Raw genomic sequence first — 12,097 nt, 5'->3', positions numbered from 1 at the left:
TTTGCCAAACTTATCTTTACATTCTTGGCCCTGCCGCATCCATTTACCTCCATCCACACCCCTAGATACTTGTATTCTTCCGTCTGTTCCAACTCATCCCCTTCCAGTCTCCAAGTTGTTTCTCTCTCATCCTCTGACCTATTCACTATCATTACTTTGCTCTTCTCACTACTGAACCTAACCCCAAAATCCCTTCCATAACCCCCTACCACATCTAGGAGACTCTGTAGTTCTTCAGCAGACTCACTCATAACCACCACATCATCCGCATACAACAACACATACTTTATCCTCTCCAATTCTCACTCCTGCATTCATTCTCCTCATTCTGACTGCTAATTCCTCTGTGAAAAGACTAAATAATGTTGGTGATAATATACAGCCTTGTCTCACTCCTCTTTCACTCTTCACCCAACCTGTCTCTAGATCACCTAGTCTATACTTTGCTCTTGTACCTACATACATACTTCTAATTATGTTAACAATCTTATCACTCAGCCCAACTTTTTCAAGCACTCTGCATAACACATCTCTATTCACCCTGTCATAAGCTTTCTCTATATCTAGGAAGCCTAAGTACAGTTTCCCTCCCTCTCTCTTTTTCCTTTCAATCAGCTCATTTACAACAAACATATTATCTTCTGCTCGCCTGTCCACTCGGAATCCGTTCTGCTCCTCACCCATCACCCTGGCACTCTCAATCCATTTACACAACCTTTCATTCAACACAGCACTAAAGATTTTTCCTATTGAGTTTACCAGAGAGATTGGCCTATAGTTCTTTAATTCCTGCTTACTCTTATGCCCGCCCTTGTGGATCAGAGTCACTCTACATTCATTCCATTTACTTGGCACTCTCTCTTCTTCCCATACCTGGTTGAATAACTCAGTCATCCTCTCAATCACAGCCTCACCTCCATTTTTATACAACTCATACGGGATCTCATCTGGTCCTGCAGCCTCGGGTGACGGGCTTGAGCTTGATCTTGACGTCACAGGTCTCGGGGGAATGGTCTTGGTCTTGTTTTTTTGTTCTTTCTGTTTTCGTTTTCCTCCAGTGATATGTAGCACACTAATGTATTCGCTATTATGTAGTCTCTAAATACATCGTCAGGATAACCCACAATTTATGAGCAAAAAAAGGGCTCTAAATGTAAATGGCTGCTTCATCCTGCTCTATTTATTCGGTATCTAATCGTCATTTATGGCTTTATCTTTCTCTTTTCCAAGTAAGCTAAGTAAGTAAAGTAAATACCTACCTACAGACCTTCCAGCACCCACACTTTTACTTATATATGAATTTACTTTACTCACAATCTTCATCTCTATCCTCAACCACTTACCCATTGTCTTCTCCATCTCCCTCTCTTATATGTTGATAGATACATTCAAGTAGAGGTTAGATAAATTCATGGACAGTGAGGTTAGGTGGGGTTAGGTTTACAGGAGCTGCCTTGTTTAGACCTACCGGCCTCTTGCAGACTCCTATATTTCTCATACAGGTCTGCTCTGTCACATTACTAACCCAGTAGTGGCAGGGATCATGTTTCTTAATGGTCCCTCTAAGCGAGAAAAATAAGAAAAAATCACCCCTCACACAAACCATTTCATAATATATATCAAAGCATTTATGATCAGATTATGTATCATCTATTTTTTGGGGTTTATATCATGGCACAAAATTGGCCCGTCGCTGCTACACGGTAAAGCCACAATTTTGGCCCGTCGCTGCTACCGGGTTGATAAAACATGATACCTTACAACTATAACACTCCCATGTTCCCCACTGCCATGATCACTACCACCCCCACACTTCCATACAACTACAATGAGTTAGGTGAAAGTCCTGAAGTTTGGTATGACTTGCAGAGGTGAAAAAAGTTAGTAGGGATAAAGTGTGTCAAAATGATGATTGGTTTTGTAGTATAGAAGGAATGGGAAAGAGAGAGAGGGCAGAAAAGATTTGTATGGACACAGTAGGGAAGGTGTAAGGGATTCTGCAGTCTTAATTGAACTGCTTTTGGGTCTGTTTAATGGTCTGTATAGCATTCCTTACCGACTATAATGGCTGTTGAAGGATATTACCATCTTTCTGTAAAACTTAAGGGATGGCTGACAAGTACATGATTCTGTGCTATTTCGATTTATTTTTCTTATAAAATTTCCGTGCATACACTCAGCTGCGAAAGAGGCTTTAAATATTAACAACGGGTGGATACAGTACTGGATTAGGAGGTATTTGTTGAGCTTATACTTCTGCTGGTCCTAAATTCCCACTCTTCTCTCTATTTCATCTTTCAACAGCTGCACAAGTTTGGAAAGTTTCGTTTAGTCGGCGCAACATCTGTGGTCATGTGCCAGAGAGAGACAGAAGGGGAAGGAAGTATAGGAGAAGGGAACAGACCCCAGGAGACAGGACACAACCCCCGATTAATACCTGGTACCCATTCACTGCTGGGTGGACAGGGGCATAGGGTATCGGAAAAGCCGCCCAAATTTTTCCACTCCGCCCGGGAATCGAACCCAGGCTCTCTCGAAACAGCTGCACAAACACTCGCTAACTCCATACTTATGTATCACACACATGTAGTAAGAATTATAATACAAGGCATCACCCATATGACCTCTATGCAACTGATTCATCCACCATTCCGCCTCTTCTTTCACCATCTCTTTATCAATGTATGCAGCTCATCCACTATTCCACCTCTCCACCCTCAATCAATATCCACCTACCCTTCCGTTACTCGTGCTTTGCTATTTTCCGAAGTATATACGTATTGTCGACATTTTTGATCCACATCCACCTATGCAACTCATCCACCACACCTCTATCTACATCCACCTACCCTTCCGTTACCTGTGTTTTGCCATTTTCCGAAGTATATACGTACTGTCGACATTATTGATCCACATCCTTCAACTCCACATCCACCATTCCTCCACCTCACCACTCTCTATCTACATCCACCTAACCTTCTCCGTTCGTATTTTTCCGAAGTACACTTTGTCGATGTTCTTGATCCACTTGTGGCACCCGATCATGTTGTTCTGGACGATGTACTTGAAGGTGTAGCGGTTGAGGTTCTCGCGCTCCAGCCTCTCCTCCTCCTCTCGCCGCGCCACCAGCATCTCGTGACTCACAGCGTCGGCGGGGAACGGCAGCTTCTCGGCGAGCATCTTCAGGATCGGCTTAACCTGCGTAAGGATGGTAGGAATGTTCTCTCTCTCTCTTTCTTTTTTTCTTTTTTTTTACAGCAGAGGAGTCAGTTCAAGGGCATATAAAAAAAGGAAACAAATGTGAAAAAAAGCTCGCTACTCACTGCTCCAAAAAAGAGTTAGAGGTAGTGGTGTTATGTTACTATGCTCAACCCCTTGACTTGTGGATTTCCTACAAGAAGACATCACCAAGCTACAGGGATGGAACAAAAAGTGGCTGCTACAATTCCATGAAGAAAAATGTAAAGTCCTGCATCTTGGGAGGGGATATCCAGCATACCAATACCACATGGGAAACACTCCACTATCCACCACAGAGGCAGAGAAAGACCTGGGAGTATATGTGTTACCAGGCTACCAGTGAAAGCCTAATCATTGCCAATCGCATCCACTTTGACTCCCCCATTTCCCTTCTTCTCTCCTTCCTCCTCCAGTCTCCCTCCTCTTTTCCCTTCCTCCTCCCACATCCCTCCCCCACTACACCCTCGCCCTTCTTTCTTCCCTCCTCTCTTCCTTTACTCCTCCTCCCTAACTCCCAAGGGAAGACTAGATATACATAACCTTGACGAATAAGAAAACTAGAAAATTACCTAATGACATAGAAAACGGGAAGATAAAGCCTTGTACGTCCTTCCTACCATCATTCCACAACTCACCTCCTCAAATGTGCACTTCCCGCCAACCTCAATGATGACCCGCTCGGCCTTGATGGGCGTGGTGTAGTGGTCGATGGAGCCCTTGCCGCCCCCCATGCGCTTGCCCTGGCCCTTCTTGGTGATGGGTTTCCAGGGCGCGTCGATCCTCCATATGGCGAACATCTTGCTAATGTCGATCTTCCTTGCGATGGTCATACGGATCATCTCCATGTGCCCGTGGCGAAGCATCCCCCCTCGACGAGCCTGGGGGGGTGATAGGATGGAATGAATATATGAATGTGTGTTTTAGTATGCATTTCAAAAGATATGCAACAGAATATATATAAATGAATTCTTAGTACCTGCCTTGGAGATCAATTCTTACCTATGTGAAATCTGATTCTTGTAGGCAACCCCTTCACACATTACATTGACCAGAAGGATAATTACTTCCTACAGAATATATATAAAAGAATTCTTAATACCTGCCTTGGAGATCAATTCTTACCTATGTGAAATCTGATTCTATAGGCAACCTCTTCACATACTGCATTGACCAGAGGGGTAATTACTTCCTACAGAATATATATAAAAGAATTCTTAATACCTGCCTTGGAGATCAATTCTTACCTATGTGAAATCTGATTCTATAGGCAACCTCTTCACACACTGCATTGACCAGAGGGGTAATTACTTCCTACTACAAATCTTATTAATAAAACATGATACCTTTCTACTATAACACTCCCACATTCCCCACCACCATGATCACTACCAACACAGCACTTCCATACACCTACAATGATGCCGTACTGCTGGAGCAACAGGTCGCGGTGGATCTCCTCCTCCCCGCGGATCAGGTCAAGCCTCTTGGTCATCTTGATGGGCCGCGCGGTGCCCAAGAACTGAGGAACCTTCATCTGAAACTTCAGCTTCTGCCGGTCCTTGGGGACCTCGATATCTGGGGGGGGATGGCAGTGTGAGTTTTTATTTATTATTTTATTATTATTATTTTTTTTTATTTTTATAATAGAGGAAACAGCTCAAGGGCAAAAAGATAATGGAAACAATAATGAAAAAAAGCTCACTACTCACTGTTCCCACAAAGGAGTCAAGAGTAAAAAATAACACACGATTGCCAGAATAAAAAAATCATTAACCCATCCGCTGCGACTGGCACGGATTCCGCCTCCACTGGTAGCCTGGTAACATACACTCCCACGTCTTTCTCTGCCTCTGTGGTGGATAGTGGAGTGTTTGACTGTGTTTCCCATGTGGTGTTGGTATGCTGGGTATCCTCTCCTAAGGTGCATGGCTTTACATTTTTCTTCCTTGAATTGTAGCAGCCACTTTTTGTTCCATTCCTGTAGCTTGGTGAAGTCTTCTTGTAGGAAATCCGCAGTCAAGAGGTTAACGGCTTCACTGATCGGAACACCAGACAGCAGAACCTTCTACCAATATACCCTAAAAATCACTCCACTAATGCCCTTATTGTTCTATTGAGTCTATTTCCAGTATCCTATTCAATCTCTTTATATGTAGGTGCACAAACAAGCTATTTCTCTTTTGCATCTGAATAGGAATTACTCTAAGTTAGAATCATATCTATAGTACTTTATGGTTAAACGACAACATGTTAATTTCAGTATTTCTCACAACCCTTGAAAACTAACTACATATCAATACATTTTCGCTTAATATTTATAATCTGAGCTATTGGGTACATATTTTAAGCTTCATTACTTTACGCTTCATTTTCCTTTGTTGCCCTTGAGCTGCTTCCTTTCCTGTATAAAAAAAAAAACTACACTCATTATTTTATACTCTATTATCTATAGTCCCCGTTCACACTCACGGTCGTAGTTGGGCGGCATGGGGAAGTTCTGATAGCCGGCCCTCTGCGTCCATGCTGTGGCTGAGGAAGAGAGAGAAATGCTGTGTTGAGAGTTGACTTGTCCCCACTAATGCATGTGTTTTGTTGTTCCATTCTACCCCTCTTGGTCATGATGTTACTGTCTACCTGTTCAGTGGTCATGATATCACTTTACTTCTTTATAGGTCATGATATTGCTCTGTCTACTTCTTTATAGGTCATGATATATCACTCTCTCTATACCTGTTTGTTACTCATAATGTCACTGTTACTGTTCCTGTCTACCAGTTTGTCAAGGTATCTCAATTACTGTCCCTTTCTACCTTTGTTGGTCATGATGTCACACTCTCTACCTCTTAATTGAATATGATGTCACTCTCTCTATACCTGTTTGTTACTCATGATGTCACTCTCAAGGTATCACTATTACTCTCCCAATCTACTCTTGTTGGTCATAATGTCAGTTCAACATACAGCAAAACGGACTTATTTTTCACTTTTGCGATTGATCTAAATTCCAAATAAGAGTAGCAATAAAGAGAAATGAGGCTAAATAACTATTGATTTTATTTCATTCTACATTTGCTGCATTTCAATTCAGTGACCAAACAGTAATTGAACACTGGGTATTGATAAACAAAAACACTATTACAATTAAGGCAACTCATGACCTTTCAACTCAACATAATATAGCAGACATACTAATACTAATCTATCTCAAGAATGGCCTACAATCACTGCACTAAACCCAACACAAAAACTGGGGTACTATACAAAAAATAGAGTATGATTTAAAACACCTGATATATACACATTCCACCAGATTTATTAACAATATATACATTAGACATTATCAACATTCTCAAATTTTCTTCCTTCAAATCTAACTGGTCCTCGGCATATTAATTACATCACAATCACTCTTAAGTCTCACCTCCCACACCAGAGAGGATGGATAAAGACTCAGAGGAAGGAATAGAAGATAAATTACACAAAATAAATATAAAACAAATCTTGAGGTAAAGTCAATCACTGTATAATCACACATACACATACACACAAACACGTGCGTACAAACTTCAATCAATACAGTCACACACACACACACACACATATAAAGACTCCAGCTTCAAAACCCTCAAATCTTGCATAAGGGAAATGTGCGCAATACGGTAAGACAAAATAAATAAAAAATCAACATGGTGCATAATTCCAGGCTATATAAAAAAGAATAAATAAATAAAATTGATCTTATGACTCGGATGTCTTCTGAAGCTGCTCAATGTGTAGGCGCAGGAGCTGATCTGCCGCATCACCCGGGGCCACCACACCCTCCATGGCCCTGACCTCGGCTTCCCGTATCCGCCCCCTCATCCCCGGCGTGTCCATGAAGACCGACACTAAACTCTCCTTGAGGTGCGTCCAGAGCCAGGCCCGCCGCTGGGTTTTCCGGCGGCCCACAAACTCCCCGCTCTCCTCCATCGTCTTCCTGTACTCCAGCATCAACTCCCACAGCTCCGGGATGCCCTCGAGTGTTAAAGAGGAGATGCGCTTCACCGGCGTCCTCCAGTTCTTGCTTTTAGGGCGGATGAACTTCAAGGCGGAGATGTACTCATATTGCATCCGCCGGGACGCAGGAATCAGGTCCCCGTCGCTCTTGTTCACCACTATAAGGTCACTCATCTCCATGATCCCGCGCTTCAGCCCCTGCAGCTCGTCGCCACCCCCCGGAGGGATGAGCAGCGTGAACAGGTCCACCATGTCCACCACCGAGAACTCGCTCTGTCCGACTCCAATGGTCTCCACGATGATGATGTTGTAGCCGGCTGCCTCACACAGCACGATGGCCTCATTAGTGGACCGTGTCACCCCCCCAAGGTGGCCGCGGGAAGGTGATGGACGGATGTATGCATTGTCATCCCTGGTCAGCTCCGGCATCCGTGTCTTGTCCCCAAGGAGTGAGCCGCCGGTGGTGACGGAGGACGGGTCGACGGCTAGCACCGCCACCCTGTGACCCTTGGCCGTCAGGAACTTTCCAAAGCTCTCTATGTAGGTTGACTTCCCTGCACCAGGTGGCCCAGACAACCCTATCCGGAAGCTGAGAGTCTGTGGGCCCTTGGTGGCGTAGTGGTCGTTAGCATCTTGGAGGACTCTGGTGAGCAGCTGTTTTGCCTGAAGCTTCTTCTTTGGGTGCGAGGTCTCAACCAGTGTGATGGCCTCGGCCAGGCTGGACCTTTGGCCGGCCCGCAGTCCCTTGAGCAGGCGCTGCACCACTGGGTCCAGGTGGCACCCTGCAGAACAGCATGGGTTTAGTCCTCTCTCAGCAGCGGCAATGCCAGGCCTCTGCCACTCTTGCCAGCCATGGCGTGACAGACATGAAGAATAATTCCACATTTCTTGACTGACTTGACTTGACTGAATCAATACCTGCCTGCCATGTCTCAATTTATATATCCTTTCACAAAACACTTTCAGGCACCACATATTGATACCTCTGTCTATGGATCTTTTAGCTTGTAAAGTGAAACAGAAAAGGCAGCTTATCATAAAATATGAACTAGACTGCTTTATTTCATTGGTACAATAGACCTTACAAGATAGGTCGAAGTAGATTCATTGACCAGTGTCCTCCACACAGGCTGCCTGCCTACCCAGTGCCCTGTGCACTTCTTGGTGAAGCAGCCTTGTCAGGTGAGCACACCAGGGATGTTGTGATATAATTATTATATACTTTATGACTATTTCTGGGTTCATATTTCTTTCACCTCTCTATTGTCTATTTGTGTTTAAACAATTGTGGAAATAGCAATAAAATGTTGTGCAAAAGACTTGTCATATTAGATGTTACTAGAAATAAATCACATAAGAAGAGCACCGAACCCTCACTCCTCCACTGACCTTGTGTTACTGAGGCAATACCATTCACACTTGTCCCCAGACATCTATTGTTCACCCACGTTGGCCCCCCACACACTGCACTTGTTTGTGCATGTTACTACTCAAAGAGCACAAGCACAGCCACAGCTTTTTGTATGGCTGAAGTTATTACCGAACGGGGTAATTACCTCCAGCACAAATCAATACATGCTGATTGGCTTAATTAATATTAACCTCATGCTTGTGTGTCTGACGCCAAGCCTAAGGTTACCTCCGCGTGGGATGCCGCCCCGCCCGCTCAGGGATGCTGCATCTCCGAGCCGACCCCGACACACACACACACACACACACACCTCGTGCTCGTGTCTCACCCCTCACCGCCACCACTGTATTCACGTCACTCACCCTCACCTCCCACACACTAACTAATCCCCTCGCCGCCGCTGGGAATGCCTGTCACCTGGTCGTAGCGGCGGTCATTAGCACACCCAATAAATATCCCGCCCGGTTCCCATGCTTTACTCACCTCCCACGCCCGCCTGGCACATGCCCCTCGTCCTCAGCAACGCCCGGGTCATCTGTCTTGGTAGTATTAACGCCATTGTGCTGCTAGGGTGTCTGTGGGCCGGTGATTATGGCGTTATATAAAGGTTTCTCCCTACCGCCTCGCAGCCTCCACCATCACCGGCCCGGCTGGTCACGTGACATAAACAAACATGGACGACTTCGGCTTCATTGTTTTTTACGGGTTCAAAGTGTTGTTTGGTCATTGTGTGGCTTAGATATATCTCTCCTATTTATTGTAAGCCTTATTTGAGTATTTTATGCGTACTCACAATTGGAGGTTTTGGTAAGAGAGTAGGTTTCGTCTCTCTCTCTCTCTCTCTCTCTCTCTCTCTCTCTCTCTCTCTCTCTCTCTCTCTCTCTTTAATATCATCTATATTTCTCTAGTATCTCCTCTTTATTGATCTTCTTATGTTGGTATTGTTGTCTATCTATCTACTTACCTCTCTATCTATCTGTTTTCTTCATACTTACCTTTATCGTCTTCATATTTTTTGTCTAACAGTATATTTCCTCCACTCTGTCTGTCTTCCTCTATTCAGTGTTTCTTAACCTGGGTTCGGCGAGCCAGTCTCAGGGGTTCGGCGAAGACCCTCCCAAAAACATTGCAATTTTACAGTTGAATTCTAAGCAAATTTTCTTTCATATTTTTATGAATTAAATTGGAATCCATTCTTTGTATTATCCAAAATTAAAATACTCTTGAACTCTGAAGCAATTTTTCTTCCACTTGTTTTTTTTCCTTCATACTTGAGGAGTTCGGCTAATGTGCAGAGGTTTTCGTTAGGGTTCGGCGCCTCCGAAAAGGTTAAGAACCACTGCCCTATATATTTGTCTTAATTAACTATCTATCCATCTATCTCATATCTCTATCTATCTATCCATCTATCTATCTATCTATCAAACTTCTGAGTAGGATACATAACAAACAAATCCATTATTTTTCCATTCACTTTTATTTTAGTTTTCTTTACATTCATTTATGCTAAAAAAAGGAGGTTTTCTACAATAAAATACAGGTTATTCTATACACTGTACACGGGGTGGGAGCGGGGGAGGGGGGGGGGGGGGTTCAAGGGGGCTTTACCAATAGACTGCTAACTATTGGTAAGGGAAGGGGGGGTGGGCATATATATCAGGGGGCTGTTACTGTCTGTCTGTCTGTCTGTCTATCTCTGTCTGTCTCTGTCTGTCTGTCTATGTGTCTGTCTATCGGTCTGTCTGTCTCATGTGGGAAACTGTGTGTGATTTTGGTATATCTGTTCTCGTGTGTGTGTGTGTGTGTGTGTGTGTGTGTGTGTGTGTGTACGTTGACGGCAGTATATATGGGGAGTAGGGAGGAAGGGGGAGGGAGGGGGGGAGGGAGTTTACAGACTAACTCCAAAAAAATAATGATAATAATAATAATAATAATAATAATAATAATAATAATAATAATAATAATAATAATAAAAGGAGACCTGAGAGAAGAGTCGTGGATCCTAAATAAGTTACAGACCATATTCGACCACATACAAAAATATAAGGTATGAAAACATCTGAGACATGATAGTGTGTGTGTGTGTGTGTGTGTGTGTGTGTGTGTGTGTGTGTGTGTTTGATTTCCTTCACTCCTCACAAGGGCACAAGAAGGAATCGGAACCTCTATAGTCACGTGATAGGGGGATCCAACCCTCTTCCCGTACCCTTATCAACAGTTCGTGAGGCGAGGGAACACTTGAGGTACTTTTTCCATCTTCACTTTTACTAGTTTCTTCTTCTTCCTTTATTCACCGTCACTTTCCATGTCTTCCTTTTTTTCCCTTATTTACGAGTCACGGCACACACGCCACGGTCCAGCAAAGTCCGGCCCTCAGCCTTACTTGTGGACTTGGGGGACTTACTTTTCGGGCTGTCTATGGGCCGGGACTTTCGAGTATTTTGCTTCCTTTCACTTCACAGGTACGTCTTTGAACACCTTCGCCAATACTGACCATCTGAACGAAAGTTAAACCCAACGCGCGCAATGCTGCTTCGTTACGAGTTCTGTCTCACTCACACTCATTATCAAACGTTTGTGGCTCCTGTTACGAACGTTCTTCAAGGCCAGGGAGGAGTTACATCGGGTTGTCATGAGTGTTTGTCCCATTCACAGCGCGGAAGCCTTGGAAAACTACCGCCAGGCTCAGGAAACCACCCATGGGAACCCCGACAACTCCTGCCTTTTGAGATAGTTAGCCTTCGAGGAGTATGTGTCGCGGCGGTACTGAGGTGAGGTGCCAACACAGAGTCATAATATAAAAAAAAGTGAGGTACGTGCGCTGACAGTGGTGGTTGGTGGTGCGCTCCGTCCGCGTCAGACACCAGCCAGCCAGGCGACACCAGCTGCACTGAGAATGGTCGCTGCTAATACTGTTACGACGTGTACACCCATCGACGCTGCCTCCTCTTCGGCTTCCTCTTCGTCGCCTCCTCTCCCTCCTTTCGTCTTCCTCCTCCATGTGAGTTGAAGGTCTGTGGAGCTCTCCTCGCTGCCCCGCCGAAATGTGAAGGTCAGCTACATGGTTCTTGGGCCGGAGAGCTGTCACCATTGTCTCTTTTCGGGGGAATTAGGAGGACGAGGGAGGCTGGGGAGGGGCGTGGCGTTCAGGAGGGCGTGATGTATCCTGCAGGAGCCTCAGGAGTAGGCGTCATGTCCCTGAAGGTGGCGCCGCCGGCTGACGTAGGGGCGCAGGGAGCCCAGGCGTTGACTTTGTGTGCCACGGGCTTCCGCTGGGCCCCGGCAGCTGCGAGGCGACGCGCGGCACACCTGCGGAGGAGAAACACGGGTTAGGGACGCGTGAAACTGGAGGAGTGCCACGCAGACAGCACGGCCGAGTGACAAGGGGCGACACTCTTTCCCCCTCCCCCACACCACCCCGCCCCACCTCCCCACAGCTGGCAGGGTGTG

General features: G+C 45.0%; 3 protein-coding genes across 3 annotated transcripts in view; all 3 read right to left on the bottom strand.

Moving 5' to 3' along the window:
* Positions 1-2,961: 2,961 nt before the first annotated feature.
* Positions 2,962-5,728, bottom strand: LOC127003639 (39S ribosomal protein L16, mitochondrial-like). Its single transcript, XM_050870548.1, has 4 exons — positions 5,710-5,728; positions 4,655-4,815; positions 3,876-4,118; positions 2,962-3,198 (listed from the first exon to the last, which is right to left on the bottom strand). The coding sequence occupies exons 1-4, from the start codon at positions 5,726-5,728 to the stop codon at positions 2,962-2,964; spliced, it is 660 nt and encodes a 219-aa protein (XP_050726505.1).
* An 805-nt stretch (positions 5,729-6,533) lies between these two features.
* On the bottom strand, positions 6,534-9,310 carry LOC127003513 (methylmalonic aciduria type A homolog, mitochondrial-like). The gene is made up of 2 exons (XM_050870322.1): positions 9,131-9,310; positions 6,534-8,018 (listed from the first exon to the last, which is right to left on the bottom strand). The coding sequence occupies exons 1-2, from the start codon at positions 9,204-9,206 to the stop codon at positions 6,979-6,981; spliced, it is 1,116 nt and encodes a 371-aa protein (XP_050726279.1). The 5' UTR covers positions 9,207-9,310; the 3' UTR covers positions 6,534-6,978.
* An 807-nt stretch (positions 9,311-10,117) lies between these two features.
* Positions 10,118-12,097, bottom strand: part of LOC127003511 (protein patched-like) — a 93,691-nt gene continuing 91,711 nt past the window's right edge. Inside the window, exon 19 of the mRNA XM_050870320.1 lies at positions 10,118-11,956. The gene's annotated coding sequence lies outside the window, so the exon portion shown is untranslated. The remainder of the gene's footprint in view (positions 11,957-12,097) is intronic.

This window comes from Eriocheir sinensis, chromosome 25 (assembly GCF_024679095.1).
Source record: "Eriocheir sinensis breed Jianghai 21 chromosome 25, ASM2467909v1, whole genome shotgun sequence".
In the NCBI taxonomy this organism is placed as follows: Eukaryota; Metazoa; Arthropoda; class Malacostraca; order Decapoda; family Varunidae; genus Eriocheir; species Eriocheir sinensis.
The sequence above is the reverse complement of the archived record's forward strand: the minus strand, read 5'-3'. Positions and strand labels throughout refer to the sequence as shown.

Excerpts from the sequence above, each read along its gene's own strand:
- LOC127003639 (XM_050870548.1), bottom strand. Across the intron at positions 4,119-4,654 it reads TCCAGCAGTACGGCATCATT|GCTCGTCGAGGGGGGATGCT; the intron begins GTAGGTGTATGG and ends TCACCCCCCCAG. Across the intron at positions 3,199-3,875 it reads GGAAGTGCACATTTGAGGAG|GTTAAGCCGATCCTGAAGAT; the intron begins GTGAGTTGTGGA and ends ATCCTTACGCAG.
- LOC127003513 (XM_050870322.1), bottom strand. The coding sequence starts at position 9,206 with ATGGCGTTAATACTACCAAGACAGATGACCCGGGCGTTGCTGAGGACG. Across the intron at positions 8,019-9,130 it reads GTGCCAGGCGGGCGTGGGAG|GGTGCCACCTGGACCCAGTG; the intron begins GTGAGTAAAGCA and ends GCTGTTCTGCAG.